General features: G+C 34.8%; 1 protein-coding gene and 1 non-coding gene across 2 annotated transcripts; both read right to left on the bottom strand.

The window, feature by feature from the left end:
• Positions 1 to 474: 474 nt before the first annotated feature.
• On the bottom strand, positions 475 to 2,432 carry LOC108483983 (40S ribosomal protein S18). Its single transcript, XM_017787564.2, has 4 exons — positions 2,282 to 2,432; positions 1,916 to 2,076; positions 1,381 to 1,569; positions 475 to 725 (listed from the first exon to the last, which is right to left on the bottom strand). Exons 1-4 carry the CDS (start codon positions 2,282 to 2,284, stop codon positions 620 to 622), a joined length of 459 nt encoding a protein of 152 aa, XP_017643053.1. The 5' UTR covers positions 2,285 to 2,432; the 3' UTR covers positions 475 to 619.
• Positions 2,433 to 18,623: 16,191 nt separating this feature from the next.
• On the bottom strand, positions 18,624 to 18,730 carry LOC128294370 (small nucleolar RNA R71). The gene has a single exon (XR_008284682.1). It is a non-coding gene; the product is annotated as a small nucleolar RNA R71 (small nucleolar RNA).
• Positions 18,731 to 24,460: the final 5,730 nt, after the last annotated feature.

Raw genomic sequence — 24,460 nt, 5'->3', positions numbered from 1 at the left:
AAGATGTAATACCACACAAATATTTTTGTATATAATTTTTCTTCATATTATTTTAATTAATTAATTAATATTTTATAGTTATTTCCATATAAAAGCCGTATTTTCTTTCCTAGTAAGCAATCAAAATTCATTTTCAATAATTTATTATTTCTTAAATTACCTCTATAAGAAGTATACTCAAATTCATTTTACTTTCACTTTTCCAATCTTTCCTTACATCCATTCTTGCCTTTCATCCATCTACTTTTCCACCCAACCAAATAAAATACTAACCTTCACTCATATTTAACATTTTAACTCTTGAAGAAATAATTGGTCATTGAGAAGCTCAAAGTCCCAAAAAAGATAAAATTGGTGGTGTTGAAGCAAAAGCACACTTGATATGCTTGGAGATTAAGTCCACCCCAAATGACCTAGTAAGGTCAAATTTTATGATGCCCGGCAAAGAATAAACAAAACATGTAGCACAAACAATGATCAAACGAACAATTGATTAATTAAAACACTATTTGTCTGAGATATTTAGGCCAACTCAAAACAAAATGTCACATCCACTGGTGCAAAGGATGCGTATAAACCAAGGAATTAAACACTCTGCCTGACAACATATATGAAACATTCAACGCTTCTTAGAGACACCTACAGTCTTTCCTCTGCGACCAGTGGTCTTGGTGTGCTGACCACGTACACGAAGACCCCAATAATGCCTCAGCCCACGGTGGTTCCTGCATTACATTATTTCACGTGTTAGCTGTCACACCACATCCCAACAGCCAGATGGACAATCGACCAAGATGCAAACTACTTACATAGAATCCGTTGAATCTGTTTAACCACAGAAAATGGCACATAAAAAGAGAATGCAGCAAATCGTGAATTAAACATGTATGATTTTAGATTTTTCACTTTTGACCCAAACCACATCAATGGTTATTCAATTCCTCTCATCTTAATCAACTAAAAACGTCAAACAAGATAACCACAATAATACACCTACCATTTTGATAATAACTTGCCAGCCAAACAAATTTAAAAGATTTTTAGGAGACAACTCGAATCGAGAAATGATACATGTAGATTCTTAAGCATAAAAAAGGATAATAAATAATAAAAAATTAAAAGCTACAGAAATGAGCCCCAAATAAGTTGCCCAAATCATTTAGTCAAACGTTTGAAAGAACTTCACTGAGAATGTGAAAGCAGTTGCTTATAGTAAATTGATATACGATGAGGAACCATGAACTCAAATTAAACAGAAATACTAAAGCATAGATACAGTTGGCCTGATCGTATCATTTTAAGCATCAAACATTTGGAACATACAGCAAAAATGGGAAAAGATAAACTCAAAGCACAGATTAGCAAGAACGAAGTACTAACCTGATCTTCTTCAATCGCTCCAAGTCATCTCTCAACTTCATGTCGAGAGCATTAGACACAACTTGGGAATACTTCCCATCCTTGTAATCCTTCTGCCTATTCAAAAACCAGTCAGGTATCTTAAACTGCCTGGGGTTTGCAACAATGGTCATGAGATTGTCCAGCTCCTGTGCAGTCAATTCACCAGCCCTAATAAAAAAAAATCAGCAAAGTTGCACAAAAGCTCAAAAAAAAAAAAACTGAATAACATGACTCCTCATGCCACAAGCCTATACATAATTGAAGCCTAGAACATAGTCGAAAGTTTTAGATAGAAAAAAATAAGAAATCATAATCTTCTTCCACATATGAATCAATTCATATCAATGACAAAAGTAACCGTTTCAACCTGAAATACCCAAAAAACAAAATCATCTACTATATGTTTTTTTTCTAAGCTTTGAGCTATACGACATCTTATCGGTTCCCACTTAAGCCCAAAATTGATATAAAATAGGCAAGCTCCTTGCATCTAAATTTTCATAATAAAAGATACCTCTTGTTCATGTCGACATCAGCCTTCTTGCAAACAATGTTAGCGAAACGCCTTCCAATACCCTTGATGGAGGTCAAAGCAAACATAATCTTCTGCTTTCCATCAACGTTGGTGTTCAGCACACGCAAAATGTGCTGAAAGTCTTCGTTCGCCACCAGAGACTGTACATACACACACAAAAAAGAAGAAGAAAGAGTTAAAAGCAATAATGTTAGAAACAAAACATCAACCCTAATTCAAACCAAGAAAAAACCATCCCCGAAAAGGGAGAAAAAAGGAAAAGGAAATTTAGATTAAAAAAAAAAAACAGTGAATCAGATCAAGAAAAATATGGAATTGTAATTAGAAAGATGGAATCACAATTACCATTTTGATTTGGTGAGGGAGGACGAGAGAGCACGGGAAGTGATGAGCTGAAGCGAATAAACAGAGGAGGCCAAGTTAGGGTTTTAAAGGATTCCTCTAACAAACGTATTTATAGTGGTTCATAGCAACTCCTAGGGTTTTTTAGTTGGATTTTGGGCTGAAGAGAAAATTAGTGCACTGTTGTCATAAGGCCCAATTTTTCCGGTCCTTTAAAACTCACCATTACACCGATTTCACCCAATACTATTATAATTCGATTCCCCTGTACTATCATAATAGTTGTTGAAAATTTTTAATCAATTAAAAATAAATATTAATTTTAACTAGTTAATTTTCTTTTTTATTTTAAATTCAAATAAACTTGGCTTTATTAAAACATAAACTAGAATACATTTCTTTCTTTTTTTTTAAATTCAAATAGACTTGGCTTTATTAAAACATAAACTAGAATACATATCACTAAGCTCAACATGTCACCCTGGAATTTAAAAAAGGAAACTAGAATCAAAAAAATAAAAAAAACAAATAAACCAAAGTTTTTAAAATAATAAATAAAAGATAAAGCTTTAGCCCAATCACATTTAATACTTGAAATCGTGCCAACCTTTCATTTCTTTCTTTTCAATCTCGATGATTTCAGTTACCAAGGAAGCGTTTCTCCATCTTCATGTTTCAAAACAATCATTCCCCTCTCCAAACCTTACCCACAAGAGGCTCCAAATTAGTCTGGTTCCAGATTTGGTTTAGTTACAGGAATGGTTTAAAATTGACCAAGCTTCAACTGAAATAGGACATTCTCGGAGGACGTGGTCTAGATTCTCATTTGCCCCCTCACATCTCAGGCAAGCCATATTCGCTACTAGTTGTTTATGATTCAAATTAACTAGTGTAGGAATAAAATTTCTAGATATTCTCCAAATTGTAATTTTTAGCTTTGTTGGAAGCTGTAGGTTCCATAGCTGTCTGTAAAAGTCTCTAGAGGTGGTATGTAAATCATTAAAATTAGGGCTTAGAGTACTTGGTTGTAATAGTTTATAAGTGTTCTGAATAGAAAAGTCACCGAAAGGTTCACCATACCAGACCACCAAGTCATCATGGCATTCCTTCGCTAGTGGAATCCTCAATATCCTAGCTGTATCAACATCCGAGAAGGTATTAATAACCAATTCTTTATTCCATTCTCTGTTATTTTTGTTTATCAGCTCCAAAACCATTGAAATGCTATTATTATTCATACTCACATTCAGTCTCTAATTAATTGAACTTGGTATCCATGCATGCTTAGCAATTGAGATGTTTTCACCCGATCCAACTCTCCAACATAAGCCCTCTTGTAATAAACCCCTCGTAGCCCAAATACTTTTCCAAGTATAAGAGGGTAAATTCCCCGTGCATTTAAGAAATCGGAACTTGGATAATATTTTTCCTTTAAAACCTGGGTTAATAACGAATCAGGATTATTTAGAAGTATCCATCCTTGTTTGGCCAATCTCTAAACTATGAAACCCTAAACCTCCTTCCCCTTTCAAAGCGCAATCCCCTTTCTCCCACGCCCCTTTTGCCACCAAAATCGTGCCATAATACTTTCCATTTCATCGTACAAATTTTTTGGCAGCAAAAAAAAAAAAAGCCATCAAGTATGTTGGAATGGCTTGGAGCATTGACTTAATAAAAATTTTCTTTACCCCTTTGCAATAGAAACCTAATGCACCAACCATCAATCTTTTTTTTAATTTCGTCCTTCAATAGTTGGAACGATGCCTTTTTCTTTCTACCCACCATGTTGGGCCACAAACTAATGGAAAAGAACTTTCTTTGAAGCAAGCTATAACATTAAGTCTCCAAACAAGATAAGAAAATATGATGGAGCAACTCAATCAATTAACTCAAGCATTTGAAAGAATGATAGAGCAAACACCACCTCTAGTACGAGTTCAACAAATAACAAGAAGGGTGAAATTTAATGAAAACCAATTCATCAAGAAGGTGGGCATTGTAGAATATCTCGTTGATAGAAAATTGGTTATTTCTCAACAAGATATGAATGCACAATGGGTGGTGGATAATGAACAACATGAGGATCTGTTCCACACACGATGCATGATTTACTAGAAAGTGTGTCATATTACTATTGCTAACGAGAGTTGTGCAAATGTGGCCTCTACTACATTAGTGGAGAAATTCAAATTACTGTCTACAAATCATCCCCATCCTTATCAAATTTATTAGTTGAATGAACAAGGTGAAGTTAAAGTAATAAAATAGGTTTCCCTTGTTAGGAAATGTGCCCATATTTTAGTAAACATATAACTTATAATATTTGAACGATAAATAAATAAATAAAGTTAATTTCACATTTCACTATTATACCTTTTGTGTTTATGTCTTTTATGTTTTGCATACATAGAAAAATTATGAAAAGCAAATATAAGCTCATTGATTGACTAAGTTCAAACTAATGATAAGCGGTATTGTAAGAACATTTACATTATGAAAAGAAAAACTTTATTAGATAATCTAAACGAGTCTATAATTCCATAAAAGAATCAAAGTGAGCGTTTGATTCAAATACCTAGAACGACTATTATGTGATCTACAATTCCAAACAAGGAGATGGCTAGTCTTGGCTATCGGAGTAGTTGACTCCATAGGTAGAGATATAGATCTACTCATTGGAATAATGATACATTGGATTGGACCCAAGTTGAATTAATTTTGAATCCATTTCTGAATTAATTCACTTGTGATGTTTATGGTGTGATTTACCTAAATCCTAAGTTAGTCACTGGCCATGCATATGTAACTCATGTACTTTGATATAAGTGGAAGCTTATGCTATAAAGATTATTGAGCCCATAGCCAATATGTTGGGTACATGACTTGTGTATGGCATGACTTTATTAGCAACAATGGAATTCATAGCTAGATTAAAGAGTTAACGATATCCTCTAATTGGCATTGTGTAGATTGATAAATATGGAACGTGGCTAGGGGTTGCTTATTCTCGAACTCATCGCATTTTCAAAATGACATAAATGAATCATTAAGAAAATCTCTGACCTCTGCACTTTATGTGGTGGCGAGATTCTTATTATTATTCTCTCACTAGTTGGTAAATCTTATTTTTTTGGTCATTCTTATGTTAAAAATCTATCGCTAAACGCTTTTTAAACCCAAACCAACCTCATAATGAAACCATTGATGCTCCCGTTGAGGCTTACCATAAGGTAAGAATCAACTTGCTTGTTCAAGATTTCAATGAGGTCCAAGACCAACTAGATGCAATAAAAGAAAAACAGAAGGCAATTGCTTTGGCCCAACCATTACATGGAACAAAAACTCATCATTGGTTAAAAACTCCCCTTGATCAGCTTAACCTGAGGGAGCTCTATGAACGAGACAAATGTTTCACAAAGTTTATGAACTTGATCTCTGTCACGAGGGACAAGAAGATTGCAGCTATTTCCTCAATGCATGCTTCGATGGATGAGGATGTCCCTTCTGCCTTTCCTCCTAGATATAGCCCTAGTCAGGAACAGTTTTGTACTTCAAAGTCCACGATGTTAAATGTTATTTTTATTGTTTTATTTTTTATGTTTGTTAGGCTTGTCAATATAGGGAGTCCTCAAGGTATACATGAACTTGTTTATGTAGCCGACCAACATATAGTCTATAGTCTCTATTGTAGCATTCCTAAGCCTTCACCATTTAGGGTTTAAGATTATTTATGTTCCAATTATCATGTTGTCAGCTATTTGCTCTTAATAAACTGGTAATTAATAAAATTGTTGCATCTTGTTTTTCTAACCTTTGAGCTCAAGGCTGTGAATTTTCTTATATTTATAACTCGATCAAGTTTCAATTCATAGTGGATACACTCTTCACTTTTAAGAAGAACTTCATTCCAAATCATCTAATTTAATTTTTTGCTTGTTTCTTTTTTCTTTTGATTATTTTTGCAATGGCAAACTCAGGCAAGAAATCTAAGGGAAAATAAAAAATTGAGATTAAGATCATTGAAAATAAGGATGATAGGCTCATCGCATTTTCAAGATGACATTGATGAATTTATAAGAAAATCTCCAAGCTCTCCATTTTGTGGTGGCAAGATTCTTTTTATTATTCTCTCACCAGTTGGTAAACCTTATTCATTTGGTCATCCGTCTGTTAAAAATCTATCCCTAAACACTTTTTAAACCCAAACCAACCTCTTAATGAAACCACTGATGCTCATATATTGAGGCTTACCATAAGGTAAGGATTAACTTACTTGTCCAAGATTTCAATAAGGTCCAAGACCAACTAGATTGTAACACCCCAAAATAGGGCCTAGGAGTTTTAGGGGTATTTTAGGAATTTTAGTCTTAGAGTGTTCAAAATTTTGCGACATGGCTTATTGGTAATGTTTTAACTATGGTTTTTAGAAAATTAAATCAATTTCTGAAAATTAATTTTAAATACCTTTAATTTTGAAAATATGACTGATTTGTAAAAGAGGCAAAACTTAGAGTTTTTAAGAGGCAATTAGACACAATTTTAAAATCCAATTTAAAAACCCCATTTATAGCTCTATTTTCATGTTAATCTTCTACATCTTCAAGCTTTAGCCGTCCCTTGCTTCCAAAGCTTCTCTCTTCCACTTTTTGTTCTTCAGACCTTAATTCAATTGATTTCCATCATTCCCAAAGCATTCAATATTCATAAACCTTCAAGAAAGCAACTTAAAATTCCATAGATTTCATCATCTTCTCCGCATATGGGGTTTTCGGGTTTTCGAAAAAAGTCTATTTTTCTTCCAACTAAGGTAATCATTTATCTTTTTATTAGTTTTTAATGTTATCTAGTCTTTTAAATGGAATTTTTATCCATTAAATCACATGTTTTAAATAAAAGCCGAAAATTAGGTCGTTAATGGTGAATTTTGGGATTTTGGGTGAAAACATGGTTTCAAAGTGTTTTTCAACTTGTTTCAACATGATTAAAAGGTTTCTGAACTTACTTTAAAGTTTTGTTAAGGATTTCTAAGGATTTAATGAATTTTCGTGAAAATAGCCATAAACATGTAAAAAAATTTGATACCATGAACTGAGTAGTTTTGTGTAGTTTAAAATTTGAGAATTAGTCATAGGTGAATAATTAGTTGAATGTAATCAATTATTGGTGAAAAGATTAAGTATAGAGGATTTGAGTTTCAAGTCAGTCGAAATTTCAATTTCATGAGGAATATAGCTTAGACTGGTGTTTTTGGTTGGTTTAAGTGAGTCTTTAGTTGAATATTGATTGTGTAAATTGTGTGGTTATTATGTGTGAAGTGTCGGAACCATTGAAACCTTCTTCGAGCAAGGCGAAAGGCAAGGAAAAACTAGTTTAAGCTTTCAACTTTTCGGCGAAAGTGTAATCGGTGAGTGTTTGGAACCACTGCTAGTAGACATGACTCATAGTGTTAATTGGGAGATTACAATAGCCTAATTCACTATCCTAAGTTTCTAGTGTAAGTTTTCTATTTCCCTTATTTTATTTTTGGTAAATTATGTGATTTTGAGAATATTTATGGATTGACTATTATGATGTGATATTGTGATATGAGACATGTGTGATGACTATTCTGAATTGTATTGTGTTGTGGGCATATTAAATATGTCAAACAATAGTGATGACGTTGTGTTAGCAATATAAATGTACAGTGAAAGTTTGTAAAAAAACCGTTAGGTACGTATGTGTTGAATTATGGAATGTAATGCTAATGTAACAGATTATGTATGTGATAAATTAATGCACTTATATGTGGTTGGATACGTGATGGCTCAATGAGCATTATTGTGGCATTTCAAGTGCAATTAAATGTGAATTCGGTAAGCATGCATTGTGTACAAGTTTTTTATGTGAATTGATGAATATGAACATAGATTATGTGCATTCAATAAGTAATTAAAATTGTGTAATTGTGGATATTTTGGCCTTGTGACTTATGAGACCATTGGATATAGTTGGCATGCCATAGGATTGTGAGTACTCACCTATATGTGTTTTGTGATTTGGGCATTGAGGCTCTGAGACATGTTGGAGAGGTAAGGGAATATTAGCTAAGCTCCATTCAACGGGACATGTTTGGTGTGTTGGAAAGTGTTAGCTTTATGCTTCACTTTTGGGATATGTTCGACTGTAGGATTCATTTGCTATGTTGGAGATTTGTGTATCCAATGTGTGGTGATAGAGCTCACTTTTATGTTTCATAGCATCAAGTTAAAAATTATCTTAAAATGCATATATGTGTAATGTGATGTATGCCTAAATGAGTAAGTGGCTGCTGTGCAAAATATCATTGAAATGTGATCTTATTTGTTGTGGTAATACGATATGAGATGGATGCTTAAACATGTGAATAATATGCTAAATGAGTCGATTTAAGTTTCATGAAAATGTTAATATGTTCTCATAGTAAATTGCATATGTAATTGTGGTTTGGATCGTTTTTATTTAACTTGTGAATGCATGTGAATATATCAGCTAGACTTGTGGGTTATTAAAGCATGTATATGTTATTTAGCCTTGACGAATTATTGTTAAATGAATTATATACAAGTGAGTATGTTAGTTTTATGACTTCATGAAATGTGAATATGTTATTTTGACTTGATTAGATTACAGTTGTAAACGTGTTGTAGTATGCTCTTATTTAACCTTTTATATTGTGTGTACATTGTGATTATTCTGATCATTCAATGAATTGTTAAGCTCACCCACTCCCTTCTTGAACCATTGTAGATTTGTTGTGTGTCGGTGTGAGCGGTGTGGTTCCAAGGGGTGATCCGTGCAAGTCCTTTTTCTGTTATTTCGTAGGTGTTATTGTTATTTGTTTTCGTTTTGGTAATAAGGCAATGTGGTGGACTTTTATTGATATTTTCCATGATGTTTTGGATGCCTCTATAGACTATTTGTTCATAAACTTATGTGATTCATTTCGTATTCTGTTGATTATTGTTTGGAATTACTTTTGATGTTTGAGACTATTATAACTACTGTTTTGACGTTTATTTGATAACGATATGATAGCAAGATGGTTTGCTACATGTTGGAATGATTTATTTGCTCAAGTATGTTGTATTTTTTTTTTGTCTAGAGCAAAGGTATAAAAATGATACCTCTGTGATTTTGAGCTGTGCAGGGAGTCAATAATGTAATTTGGTATCAATACCTTATCACGAGTATTGATACTCGAGGTAATTTTATCGATACTTTTTCAATTGCAACGATATTTTCCAAGTTTTGATTTTCGGACGAGAAACAAAATGCTGATTTGGTATCGATTTTCCATAAAGTATCGATATCTTGCAAGGAAATTATCAATACCCATGTTTTAGTATCGATACCTACGTGATTGTCTTGGAAATTTTGCTAAGTGATCCTAATGCATGTTCAATTATTACTATAAGTTTATTTAAAGTATGTTTGACATGTTCTAATGATGATTGATATATGTTTGACTAAAAATTTATAAGACCATTGATAGAGAGGATGGTTTCTTCATAATGTGACAATTTACTATGAGTATGACATGAAACGGTGGTGTGGCATCTTGATATTCGGGCTTGTGACCAGGCCGTGTATAGGGTGTTACATAGATGCAATAAAAGAAAAACAAAAGGTGATTGCTTTGGCCCAACAATCACATGGAACAGAAACTCGTCATTGGTGGAAAACTCCCCTTGATTAGCTTAATCTGAGGGAGCTCTATGAACGAGACAAACGTTTCACAGAGTTTATGAACTTGATCTCTGTCATGAGGGACAAGAAGATTGCAGTTATTTCCTCAATGCATGCTTCGATGGATGAAGATGTCCCTTCTGCCTTTCCTCTTAGATGTAGCCCTAGTCAGCAATAGTTTTGTACTTCAAAGTCCATAATGTTAAATGTTATTTTTATCGTTTTATTGTTTTATGTTTGTTAGGCTTGTCAATATTGGGAGTCCTCAAGGCATACATGAACATGTTCATGTAGTCGACCAACATTTGGTCTATGGTCTCTATTGTAGCATTCCTAAGCCTTGATTATTTAGGGTTTAGGGTTATTTTCATTCCAATTAGCATGTTGTCAGCTATTTGCTTTTAATAAACTGGTAATTAATAAAATTGTTACATCCTGTTTTTTTTTTTAACCTTTGAGCTCAAGGCTGTGAATTTTCTTATATTTATAACTCAATCAAGTTTCAATTCATACGTGGATATACTCTTCACTTTTAGGATACCGTTAAAAAGTTTTGAAGCAATTTAAAAAGAAGAATATATCATAGTGGAATATGCTCTCTTTTCTTACAAGATTCCACATCAATTTTTGCAACCAAATAATATAAAATTAATAGAAATTTCTTGAAAAGATTGATCGAAAATGATTTATTATCTAAATAGTTTTCACTTTTGGCTTAAGGATAGGCCTTCTAAGCAGATGGAGTCTAAATAGAATATATTTTTTGGAGTTCTCCTTGTAGCGAGTTTTTTGTCCTCTACAATTCCATATTAATGATATGCCTTCACCTTATCTTTTTAAGTTGTTTTATATATTTAAAAGTCTTATTTTCGTATCTTTTTTTGATAAAGCTTATGAGCTTTGGAAAGGTCGAAAGCCTAATCTAATTCACTTTCATATATGCGGATGTCTAGTTGAGGCAAGGCTTTAGGCCACATGAAAAGAAATTGGACTCCAAAATAGTGAGCAACTACTTTATTGGTTATTTTGACTAATCTAAGGGCTATAAGTTTTATGATCCCACACTTAAGAATATTTTTGAGATGGGAACTACAACATTTTTTGAAGATGTTGAGTCTGGAGGGAGAAATAAGGCTAGAGACATTGCTTTTGAGGAAGTATTGGTTCTAATCAGTTCCTGCTATCACTTTTGATGATGTTCAGGTACTCATACCTATCATTGATCAAAAAGTGAATTTAGAAACTCAACAAGATAATGTTGAAACTCCCTATTCAATATGAGGTAATTGTTTTAGAAGAATAAACTCAACAACCTCAAGAACAAATGCCATTAAGGAGGTCCACGAGAGAGAGGAGAAATGCTATTTTAGATGATTATACTATATTTCTCCAAGAACATGAGGATGAATATAGAATGATGGAAGATGATCCAATAAACTTTCATCAAGCCATGAAAAGTTCTAATTCTCAATAGTGGATTGATTTCATGCAAGAAGAGTATAAGTCTATACAAGACAATAAAATTTGGGACTTGTCCCATTACCTAAAAGTGCAAAATCAATTGGTTGTAAATGGATATTTAAAACCAAGAGGGATGCAAATTGTAATGTGGAGAGGTATAATGTGCATCTTGTAGCTAAAAGATATACTCAGAAAGAAGGCATTGATTTTACAGATACTTTCTCTCTAGTTTCATTGAAAGGCTCTTTCAGGAAAATCATGGTGCTGGTTGCTCATCTTGATCTTGAGTTACATTAGATGGATGTAAGGTTATTTTTTTCAATGGCGACAATGAAGAAACAATTTATATGGTACAACCAGAAAACTTTGAGTCAGGAGACCCAAAGAATATGGTTTGCAAATTAACAAAATCCATCTATAGACTCAAACAAGCTTCCCGTTAATGGTACCACAAGCTTCATCAAGTAATTTTCTTGTTCGATTTTGAGATAAATATTTTTGATGATTGTGTGTATCACAAATTCAGTGGGAGTAAGTATATATTCTTGGTCCTATATGTCAATGACATTTTGCTTGCCACTACACAAAACCAAGAGGTTTTTATCTAAACATTTTGAGATTGAAGATCTTAGGGATGCCTCTTTTGTTTTAGGAATTCAGATACATCAAGATCGATCGCGGCGTATTCTTGGATTGTCACAAAAGATTTATATCGATAAAGTACTTAAAATATCTGACATGCAAGGTTATGTCTTACTCAATGCCTTAAAAGTAACATTGAAATTCAGGAAATGCAAAAGGTTCCCATGCATCACCTGTTGGGAGTCTAATGTATGCTCAAGTATGTACACGTTCAAATATTACATACATTGTTGGGATGTTAGACAGACATTTAAGCAACCTTGGTATGGACCATTAGATAACAACTAAAAGTGTTATGAGATATTTTTAGAGAAAAAAAGATTACATGCTCACATATCAGAGGTCTGATAGTTAGAGACCATCAAGTGTACAGACTCCGATTTTAATGGAATATGGATACAAGATTTTGCCACTAAGGTGCAAATTGTGAAAACAAATTGCAGTCATTTATTCCAATAACAACAGGAGTACCTCAAAGTCAAAGCACATAGTCTTTAAATTCTTTGCTATTAAAGTAAGAGTTTAGAGTGATCAGGTGTCTATAAAGCATATTGGGACAAACTTCAAGATTGTGGATTCACTTACTAAGAGACTACCACCTAAGGTTTTTCATGAGCACACTGCTCATACGAGTGTAATGCCATTTAAGGATATTTGGTTATAGTCAGAGTTTTTATTTTTAAATGTTTTTATGTTATAGGCACATTTTCAGTTATTTTAGTTTACGAATATTAAGTTTATTTTCTGCAAAAATAAAGTTTATTTGGTTTATTCACACTCTGATTTTGGTAAAGTTTTAATAAACCATAAATTTAACATTTTTAATCCCATGCTTGGTATGCTTTTGGATGATTTATTATATAATTTAGTGAATTTGATGCTCTTAATCCTTTAATTTCATGTTTTATACTTAGGAGAGCATAGGGGAACAAAAAGAGTAGAAAAAGGGCCAAAAACGGACAAAATGACTGATTTAAAGATCCATACGGCCAAGACCATTTCTACACGGGCTGAGCACACGCCCGTGTGAGCCACACGGGCCAGCCACACGCCCATGTGGCAGTCCGTGTCGATATTGCTCCTTATTTCCCAAACACACGGAAAAAGCCAACTTTTAGGGTTTCTAATGATTCTAAAGTCTATATAAACACACTAGAAGAAGACCTAAGGGGACATACGGAGTAGGAAGCAAAAATTACTCGAAGAAAGCCATTGGAATCATCTCGGAAGTAGATCCACTTTAAGGTTGAAGATCTCCATTCAAATTTCTCTCGAAGTTTATTTGAGTTTTTTTTATGTCTTGTTGTTTTTCTAAATTTGAGATGTTTTCCTTTTACATTATGAACTAAACTCCTTAAATACCTAGGGAGAATAAAACCTACGATGAATCTTATTATTTAATTATCTAAATTTCATGATAAATACTTGTTCTTTTTCTTAATTATGTGTTCTTAATCCTTGCCTTAATATTTTCAAGATATTAATCCAAGTTTGATGTGCTTATTCAGTGGAGCAAAAGTCCCTGTTTAAGAGTAGATCTAGCATAATTGAGCGGAGTTGATTGCAATCCTAGAAATAGGACGACATAAATTTGTCAGATTAGAGTCAAATCTAATAGGAGAATCCATAGATCAAGTTAATGTGACGATAGGGGTTTTAATTAGAAAGAGATTTCAATTAATCAACCTAAAGTCAGTTGTTCATAGTCTCGAAAAAGATATTAACATAATTTAGGGATTTCTACGGATCAAGACAAGCGAATAAATCGTTTGATTCGGAGTCAGAATAATAAGTGAAGTCTAGGTGGATTCTTTCCTGGGTATTGTCTCTCTCATTAGTTTTCTTCAATTCAATCTCTGTCACGTTCATAGTTAATTAGTTTAATTTTATATTAAAACACCTCATTTAATTATTAGGCTAAATAATAGAAAGATAGTTATTACTAGTACTTTTAGTCCTTGTGGATACGATATTCCGGAATCACCATAGCTATACTACTATTCGATAGATGCGCTTACCTTCATCGAAATATTCGTTAGTTTCGTGACCCATCAAGTTTTTGGCGCCATTGCCGGGGACTAAAATATTAGGAACACTTAATTTTTATTACTTTAGCCATTTTTTATTATTGTTTTTGTTTTTACTTTAATTTACTAACTTTTTCTCTTATTTTCTTCTGACAGATTCTTTTAGTTTATGAGTAGAAGAAACTCGTCAGGACTTCTATTATTTGATAGTGAAATTGAAAGCACAGCTCACAAAAATCGTAGAGAAATAAGACGGAGTCTACAGTATATAGTGGAAGAGCAAGAGGACGATACCAATATTACCGAGGAGATGGCTAAAAATCAAAATAATCTATTACCTCCTGTGGTTGTCGCGAATCCTGTAAATCAGAATCCTGCTTCTCGTACTATGTACATGTAACACCCCTTACCTGTACTCGAGATTGGGATAGGATACGAGGCATTATCGAACATACATCGGGCCATAAAATTTTTGTCCAAATTAAAACTTTTCAAACACATGTATATCATCCCTTATACGGGCCCTCGAGGCATAAAACATACATCGGGGTGGTTCGGGACTAAACTGAGAACTTTTGATAAACTTTGGACAACTTAGCAAATTTCTTGGTTTGGAGAGTCACACGCCCGTGTGTGTTGAACCGTGTGGTCACACACGCCTATGTAGCTTGGGACACACCCGTGGCCTCAGCCCGTGTAACTCTTTGTTTGTGACATCAACAAAAAAATTTGAACCAGATAGTCAGGCCACACGCCCGTGTGTTAGGCCGTGTCCTCCACACGGCTGAGACACATGGTCGTGTCTCTGCCCTTGTGGCTAACACTTAGATTATTTTTCAAGCCTTTATGTTTCCCATAAACCCTTACAACCTTATACACATCAAACTCACAACTCATGGCATCATTTTAGTGATTAAACACCCTTTATTAAGACACATTCAACATTAGCTCGTCATTATACTTATGTTCCACCTACTCATGATAAACTAGTCTAGCCATATTATTACACATTCATTTGACCTTGTCATCTCATTAATCACTTATACCATTAAACTGTGGTTACTAACTTATACATCAAACATCCATGTTCAAGGCACTATCATCTTATTACCATATTACATGTTTAATTCATGGTTATGACCACCTCGATCAGTCATAAAACATGCATTCAACACACATGACATATTACCAACCATGCATGGCAAACAAACATATTCATATCATCACATCATATGCATTAAGATGTAATATGATTAGCTAGACTTACAAACCATAACCAATATGAGCCACCTCTCATGGCCATATACAATAGCTCGATATAGGCCAATACATTTAGCCAAATCATAATAAAACATGTCATAGAACTAGGTCCCTATACATGCCACACACTTGATATTTCTAACATGTGTATCAATACTCCAAAGGTTTTGGCTTGATAGTGTGATGCTGCCTCCGACGATCTCCAACCCCAAGCCGACCTGACAACACTAAAAGAAATGAAAAGGAGGGAGTAAGCTTTACGCTTAGTAAGCTGCCATGAAAAATAATAAGCAATGTATTAACATACTATTTTTCAATTCCTCTCTATTTATTCAAAGTCCAATAAAGTTGTTTTCTCGAGTCATGGTCACTAAATTATTTATATCCAGAGCTACGAGACTCCAAATTGAGAACTACTAATTTTTAGAGAAACTAGACTCACAAATCTTCTTACCATAAAATTTTCAGAATTTTTGGTCTATCCAATAAGTATAGTTTATTCTTTAAAGTCACCCCTATTTTGCTATCTGATAGTTCTGACCCCTCTGCACTAAAAATTAATTATCTCTTTATAAAAGATTTGGATAATGTTCTTGTTTATTTCTTTCAAAAATAGACTCATTAAGGATTTTAAGCATATAAATTATAACCCATAATTAGTTTTGTACAATTTTTAATGATTTTCCCAAATCAGAATAGGGGATTCTAAAATCATTCTGACTCTGTCTCATAAAAGTTCAAATATCTCATAATATAAAATTATTTTGCTTACAATGTTTCCTTTATATGAAAATAGACTCAATAAGATTTTATTTCATATCTTATTCAACTTATAATTCGATTTCCACCATTTTGGTGATTTTTCAAATTCACACAACTGCTGCTGTCCAAAACTGTTTTATTACTAAATTTCACTCTTTCATATTTTTCTTTGTAGTAACTTTCATTGTAACACTTACTCTATTTCAATCTTACCAAAGTTCGATCACATATCGATCACGTTGCTCATAAGTTTACACACATGAACCTTCACTTATTCATCATCACATAGTCATATTTAATTACACCTAGTCATTTCCCGTTGAACACGTCGAAATAATAACGGATGCCCGGTGGCCTGCACATAGTACAACCCTTGTAGTCAAAGCTACCTTCTTCACAAAGTGGCCTTCACATAGTACCACACTTGTGACCAAAGCTATCTTTTACACATATTGGCCTGCACTTAGTAGCACACATGTGATCAAAGCTATCGGGTACGCATAGTAGCCTGCACTTAGTACTACACATGCGACCTAACCATCTGATGCATGTAGAAGCCTGCACTTAGTACTACACACGTGACCTAAAACTATTTTAAACACATAGTAGCCTGCACATAGTACTACATGTATTCTCACAACAGATCATTCGTATCTTTTCTATTCCAAAGGTCCAGTCGAGAAATTCCTCACTTTTCAACATTTTACCAATTCATCCATAATCAATTTCAATTCATAATTTACATCAAGTGATCATTCAATATGCAACCACATCTCATATAATAACAAAATATTGTAACATAAATAAAAACGATATATTATTTACATACAAACTTACCTTCCTTTTCACTCTTTCACAAGTTATCCAACTTAATAAAACATGATGTTATATCAAATTCTCAAAATATTCAACTATTATATAGCAAGCCATTAATGATTGAACCATCAAACATTTCATGTGCTACTAGTCATATATCATTGTTCTCAGAAATTTTATATATCATTCTTTCATCACTTTTCAATATATTAAATCATGTCATTCGTGCAATAATAATATATAATTTTCAATTCAAATATAGCATTGCAATATTAATGACACACGAACTTACCTCCGCACCAAAATAGCAAAAAGGAACTTAACCGTCGATTTTCTATTTTTCACCCGATCTAGGTCCAATCCTCATTTTCCTTGATCTATAATATCACATTTAGTCCAATTATTAGTCACATTATTTAATGTGATCCAAAAATCACATTTTGGCAAAAATTAAATTTTTGCCCCTAAACATTCTCAAAATTACACTTTTGCCCCTAGGCTCGTAAAGTAATTTTTATTCAATTTTATCACTCTATAAGCCTAGACAAACCATTTTCATAACTATAGAAAACTACAATTCTCATCAAAATATCCTTTTATACCATTTTTACAACTTTTACAAAATGGTCCTTTCGGACATTTTCATCAAAAATCGCTTAGTAAAAGTCATTTATTTAACACCCAACACTCATTTTCTACCATTATACATCAAAATTCATGAATTTCACACATGGTTCAATTTTTAAACATGAACCCTAGCTCAAATTAATGGTAGAAATAGATAGATCTTGTTACGGGGATTGCAAAAACGTAAAAATCATTAAAAACGAGGCTAGAACGGACTTACAATCGAGCTTGAAAGCTTGAAAAACCCTATCCATGATTTCTCTATGCAAGTTTCGGCGAAGAGGTTGAAGATGGACAAAAATTGGCTTTTAATTTTGTTTTTAATTCATTTTAATAACTAAATGACCAAAATGCCCTTAATGAAAAACTTTGGAAACATGCCTAACCATATCCATTTTTTGTCCACAAAATTAACCAATGGTCTAATTACCATATAAGGACCTCAAATTTAAAATTTCATAACAATTGGACGCCTCTAGCATGTAGAACTCAACTTTTGCACTTTTTACGATTTAGTTCTTTTGACTAAATTGAGTGCCCAAACGTCAAAATTTTCGAATGAAATTTTCATGAAATCATTCCATGAAATTGTAGACCATAAAAATATAATAAAATAAAATTTTCCTCATTGGATTTGTGGTCCCGAAACTACTGTTCTGACTAGGCCCAAAATCGGGATGTTACAGTACGACTATGCCAAGCCTAATTTAGCATGGGCTGAATCGAGTATTGTGAGACCTGCTATTGATGTAAATAGCTTTGAACTGAAGTCGAACACCATTCAAATGATCCAACAGTTTATTCAGTTTGATGGTTTGCAAGATGATGATCCAAATACTCATTTGGTTAACTTTTTGGAGTACTATGATACTTTCAAAATTAATGGCGTTTCTGATGATGCCATTCGCCTTCTGTTATTTCCCTTCTCATTGAGGAATAAAGCTAAATAGTGGTTAAACTCTCTACCACGAGGGTCCATCACTACAAGGGAGCAAATGACCGAAAAGTTTCTATTGCAATACTTTTCGCTGGCCAATACGGCAAAGTTGAGGAATGATATCTCTTCCTTTGTGCAAATGGACTTAGAGACCCTATACGATGCATGAGAGAGGTATAAGGATTTATTGAGAAGGTTCCCTCGGCATGGGTTACCTTTATGATTACAAGTTCAGACTTTCTACAATGGTTTGAACCCCTCAACTAGACAACTGATCGATGCAGCCACCGGCGGTACCCTAAATAACAAAACACCTGAGGAGACTTATGAGTTCATTGAAGAGATTTCACTTAATACTTATCAGTGGCAAGTTATGAGGACAAAGCCAAAAAAAGCTACTGGTGTTTTCAACCTCGACGCTGTCACCATGTTATCAAACCAAGTAGAGCTCTTAAATAAAAAGATTGATGGTTTATATGGTTCTAAGCAGGTACATCCGGTGATGCAATGTGACGCAAATGGAGGAGAAAACCATCCAGAAAGTCGATCCTACAACCCTATAGTAATACTTACAATGCAGGTTAGAGGAACCATTCCAATTTCTCTTGAGGTGGTCAAGGAAATTAGAAACCACAACCCCCTCCTAGCTTTCAACAACAACCTTACCAGCAAGAGAAAAAGCCAAACCTTGAGGAGATGTTGACGAAGTTTATTTCGATGTCAGAAACTTGCTTCCAAAACACCGAAATAACACTTAAAAATCAGCAAGTGTCGATTCAAGGGCTTGAGAGATGATTTCAGAAAGACCACGAGGTAGCTTGCCAAGTAATACCGAAACTAACCCAAGAGAACAACTGCATGCAATTACTGTAAGAGATGAGGAAGGGTTAGTTGAACCAGAACCAGAATCGAGGCAAGAACTTGTGGTAAGTAAATGTAAGGTTGAGGTGAGCCACAGTGAACAGAAACTGGTAAGTAATGAGTATAAACCTCGAGTTCCATATCTAAATGCGACAAAGAAAGACCAAAGAAATGAACAATTCGGTAAATTTCTTAAACTCTTGAAAAAGTTACATATAAACTTACCGTTTATTGAAGCTCTTTCACAGATGCCCAATTCAATTAAATTTTTAAAGGAGCTTTTAGGAAAAAAACGAAAGTTAGATGATGCGTTGTATGTAGAGCTAAATGCAATCTACTCAGCCATTCTACAGAATAAACTACCCAACAAATTGAAAGATCCAGGGAGTTTTACTATTCCTTGTTTAGTTGGTAGTTTAAATGTTAATAATGCTTTGGCTGATTTAGAGGCGGGTATTAATGTCATGCCCTATAAAATGTTTAAGCAACTAGGTCTTGGGAAACCCAAACAAACTAGGATGAGCGTCTAATTGGCAGATAGAACCATTAGATTTCCTAAGGGTATTGTTGAAGACGTATTAGTCAAAATTGATAAATTTATTTTTCCAGTTGATTTTTTCGTTTTAGACCTAGATGAGGATAGTGACGTACAGTTAATTCTAGGACGGTCCTTTTTAGCAACTTCTAGGACCATTATATATGTTGGTACAGGTGAGTTGATACTTTGTGTAGGTGATGACACGATCAAACTCCAAGCTCGTGACTCTGCTAAAATATCTAGTAATCGAGATGATTGTTTAAGTTCTGTTAATATGAGTAACATTACGGGTCAAAATTCTTTGCAGGAATCTCCTAGGAAAAATGTGATAGAGCCACGATCTAGTCTTTACAACAAAAATAGAACAACTCATGAGGAACGAAGGCTTCAGATCGATAAACTAGACGAATGGCTGTCACATGTCAAGGAGAAACCAAGAATACACGATGCGAAGCCAAAACTACGTCATGGCGAACAAGAGAATGGAGCAACTCAATTTAAGATCAAGGACCATGTATTGTTATATGAAAGGGACCCCCGAATAGCCACTTCAGAGCTTATTACAATCAGAGCAACTCCTTTTACGGTACTGAATATTTTCCCATATAGTACAGTCGAGGTAAATCATTCTAAATGTGACACTTTTAAGGTAAATATTACTCGGCTAAAACCTTATATTGATAATAGAATTGATAGTGAGAAAGAGGAGTTTCAACTCCGTGAACCACCGCAACCGTGCGAATACGAGATAAGTCGAGCTTAAACTTTAAATAAGCGCTTCTCGGGAGGCAACCCGAGTACTAACATTACTAATTTCCTCATTTTTACTTCATATTATTTCTTTAAAACTTAACTAAATAGTAAAATGTAGGTTTTTGACCCACACTGGACACACGGCCGTGTGACTTAACATAGGCACGATGATGAGTTACACGGCCATGTGATATGGTCGTGTGACCCACACAGCTAGGACACACGGGCCTGTCCTTGGCCATATGGATCTTGGGACTTGGTTTTAATTTTTTTAAGGAAATTAACAAAGAGTTACACTTCCAAGCGACACGGCCGTGTAACCCACACGGCCACAACACATGGACATGTCCATGGCTGTGTGAACCTTGAAGCTTAAACTCTCAAAAATCAACAGAGACAAGGGCTAAAAGAGGCCACACGGGCATGCGACACTATTGTGTGGGCCACACAACCTGGACACACGGGCATGTCCTAGGCCGTATGAAACCTGGAGCTAAACTTTTCGATTTTAAAACAAGTCAGAGAGTTATACGGGCAAGGCACACGGTCATGTGACACGGTCGTGGCACAAATTTTAAATGCACACAGGTGTGGGAGAAACAAAGGTAATTTGTACATGGTCATGCTACACGGTCGTGTGAACCACATGGCCTGGATACACGGGCGTGTTTTAGGCCGTGTGAAGACTGGGCTAAAATTTTAAATAACACACGGGCTGACAGAGGCCACACTGGCGTGGGACACAGCCGTATGGCCCAACACCGGCCTCACACAACCGTATCCCCTTTTAAACCCCCCAAACCCTAATTTCCTTTCATCTCTTTTGTCTTCTTCCTCCCAAGTTTTCAAGAACCCTAGCCGCCGTCGATCCCTTTTCAACTACCCTCCTGCCACCATCACCCACACCTATCGGCCCCCTCGCCCTCCATCACGCTGACATTTCCCCTTTTCTTTTTTCTCTCTCCATACTCACATGAACAGCCCCTCCCCTATACTCTCCCCTTCCAAATGATGCCTTCAACCCTTGCCCACGCACTACCGTCGCCGTTTGGCCACAACCCCCATTACCATTAGTCAACCTCTTTTAACCCTCTAATTTTTGTTTTTTTATTATTATTATTATTATTATTATTATTATTATTATGATTATTATTATTATTATTATTATTTATTTCTTAATATTAGTTTATTTTATTATGCTTAACGCCTTTATTATTATATTTTTTCTTGATGCTACTATTTTAGTTTATGTCTATATTCACTATTATGATCCATTCTTACTATATTGTTTTGATTGTCTTGCTACTGCTTTAATCACTATTGCAATCTGCTTTTACTATTAGGAGTATTTAGTTAATTATTTATCCCTGTTTCTTTCTTTTTGCTTTCAGAACTTCATGCTTTATCCTTTAGTTATGAATTTGTTATTTGATTTCATAAGTGTTCTCACCACCAAATTCATTTTTAGTTTCATAATATGGTTTTAACATGCTTCAGTTATCATCTATACTGGTTTAGGAGTGATTTATTAGGACTACTTGGATTTTTCCCTATTGGATTTTCTTTGTATATTTGGTGTTTCATTATTCCTTAATGTAGATCTTTTACCTTTTCAGGCACACCATGACAAACACTCGTGGCAAATCTAAGGTAGCTGTCCCGGCTTCGAAAAAATAGAAGGGCTCCAGTGGGATCTCCTTCTCAAGCACAACTGTCGAGGCTCGCCACCCCTATCTTCGATTTTCGGCAGGCCCCCAAGAGGATCCGTACAGCTTCATTGAGTGCGACCACTCAGTTTGGGCCGCTACATTGATTGGGCCACTTTGGAGCAGGTTTGATTAGCTGATGATGTGTGCACTATTATTGCCACAGTTCCGTGGGATAGGTTCTTCACCATCATCAAGCTCACTTACGCAGAGCTTACCTCGGAGTTCTGTGCCACATTTTTGGTCTAACAGGTCATGATAGTCCATCGGCACATGAGCGTTCCCAAGTTCGGCGCGACTATAAGCCTTTACACTAAAGAATTTATGAGCACTGAGAACTTTCTTAAACTCCATTGGTACATCCACTATTTACCATCACGATGTTCAACCGAGCTTACAGGGAGTCAGATACTTTATGATACAAGTCACTTGAAGGCGACGTCTCTTTCTCCGGCCCTATGGTACCTTCACACCCTCCTAGCTCATACTTTGACAGGACGGAGAGAGAGCACAAGAGTTGTTAGTACCTATGATGCCTACTTTCTATGGAGCATGGCTACAGGGCATGTTGTTGATTTAGCATACTTCATCATTCTCGCCTTTCGCCATTAGACCGAATGTCACAAGAAGGGTCTTATCTATCTCAGCCCTTACATGACTCGCCTCGCTCAACACTTCAGTTTACTCGACACACCAGAGCAGTCCTCGGCACTTACCCTCGTTAGGTAAATGTCCCCTCAGGGCATCTTGAGCATGATCCACATGAGGATGGTCGAGTGGCGACGTGGAGTAGACCCCCCTCAATACAGACTATTCTAGTCTAACGTTCAGCATGACCTAGAAGACTTCACTGATGATGTTCCTCCCTACCACGGAGATCCACCTCCACCACCACTTTTGAGTCACCACCCTACTCATTCTGCTATGACCTTCGCAGACCTCTCCGAACGATTTACTTGTTTTGAGCAACAGTGTTTTTAGAGGTTCGACAGCATCGATGCAACTCTGCAGCAGATTTGTCAGTATCTCAATATTGTTCCTTCAACGCCAGCGGCTCGCGACATTGATTAGCCTGATGATGAGGACTATTGAGTCCATTTGTTTTTATGTCTATTTTTATTTTATTTTTATTTTTCTGTTTATTTTTATTTTTATGTTTATTTTGTCTTTATACTTTGAACTCTATTTTAATTATTATGGTTGTTTCTAATTGAGTAACCCTTTTAATCCTATTCAGTATTGTGTTTATCTTCTTATCAGTTGCTCTGAATTTTGCACTACCTCTACATTTATCTACAATTCCATTTTTCTCTATTTTGGGGATTTCATCCAATATTCAGGGCAGTTTCAATTCTTTCCCTCTCTTATGATATTTTTATTTTTACTGTGATTATCTATTTTTGTACATTGAGGACAATGTACATCTTAAGAGTGGAGAGTTTATTTATATGATTATTTGGAAATCCCTGAATTGTACCTTGTACTTAAGTAATTTTCTCATATTACTGTTAGAATGAATTTTTCCTCGATTTATGATTCTTATTGATATGTTTTAGATTAAATTCATAGGTATTTGTGCATTGATGGTTTAAACTTTAAGATACTAGAGAATCAAGCATGATAAGTCTATTTTCAGAATTAAAATTTTTAGGTTGTCTCTGTGACAGCCTTAAAACGACCCCAGTCGGAATGTGGTTTCGGGACCACAAAACCGAGGCATAAAAATAATTTAATATTTATTTTATTGCCTATAATGTGTGTTAACTCATGTGTGACATTTTTGATGCTTTGATTTAGAGTTATAAATGTGAATTTCACTAGAAAGGACCTAGTAGTAAACTTTGAAAGTATGAAAGGGAAATGTGTGATGACTAAGTAAAGCATGCATGCAAAACAATGGACTTGCATGTCAAATACCCCCCTTTTTATAGGTGGTGGCCGGCCATGGCAAGAGAGGATGGGCTAAACATGTCATGAAACATGTTTTGTTGGTGCATTAGGGAGAAATAATAATCAAAGGTGTATGGGTAAGAAAAGAATGAAAAAAAATGTGTGTGAGTGTGGTATCTTCCCCCCATTGCCGTG

The sequence above is a fragment of the Gossypium arboreum genome, chromosome 6, assembly GCF_025698485.1.
Source record: "Gossypium arboreum isolate Shixiya-1 chromosome 6, ASM2569848v2, whole genome shotgun sequence".
Lineage (NCBI taxonomy): Eukaryota > Viridiplantae > Streptophyta > Magnoliopsida > Malvales > Malvaceae > Gossypium > Gossypium arboreum.
The sequence above is the reverse complement of the archived record's forward strand: the minus strand, read 5'-3'. Positions and strand labels throughout refer to the sequence as shown.

What these genes read in the sequence shown, in the direction of transcription:
- LOC108483983 (XM_017787564.2), bottom strand. An exon ending in GATGTCGACATGAACAAGAG is followed by an intron (nt 1,570 to 1,915) that starts GTATCTTTTATT and finishes TTTTTTTATTAG; the next exon opens with GGCTGGTGAATTGACTGCAC. An exon ending in GAGCGATTGAAGAAGATCAG is followed by an intron (nt 726 to 1,380) that starts GTTAGTACTTCG and finishes AATGTAATGCAG; the next exon opens with GAACCACCGTGGGCTGAGGC.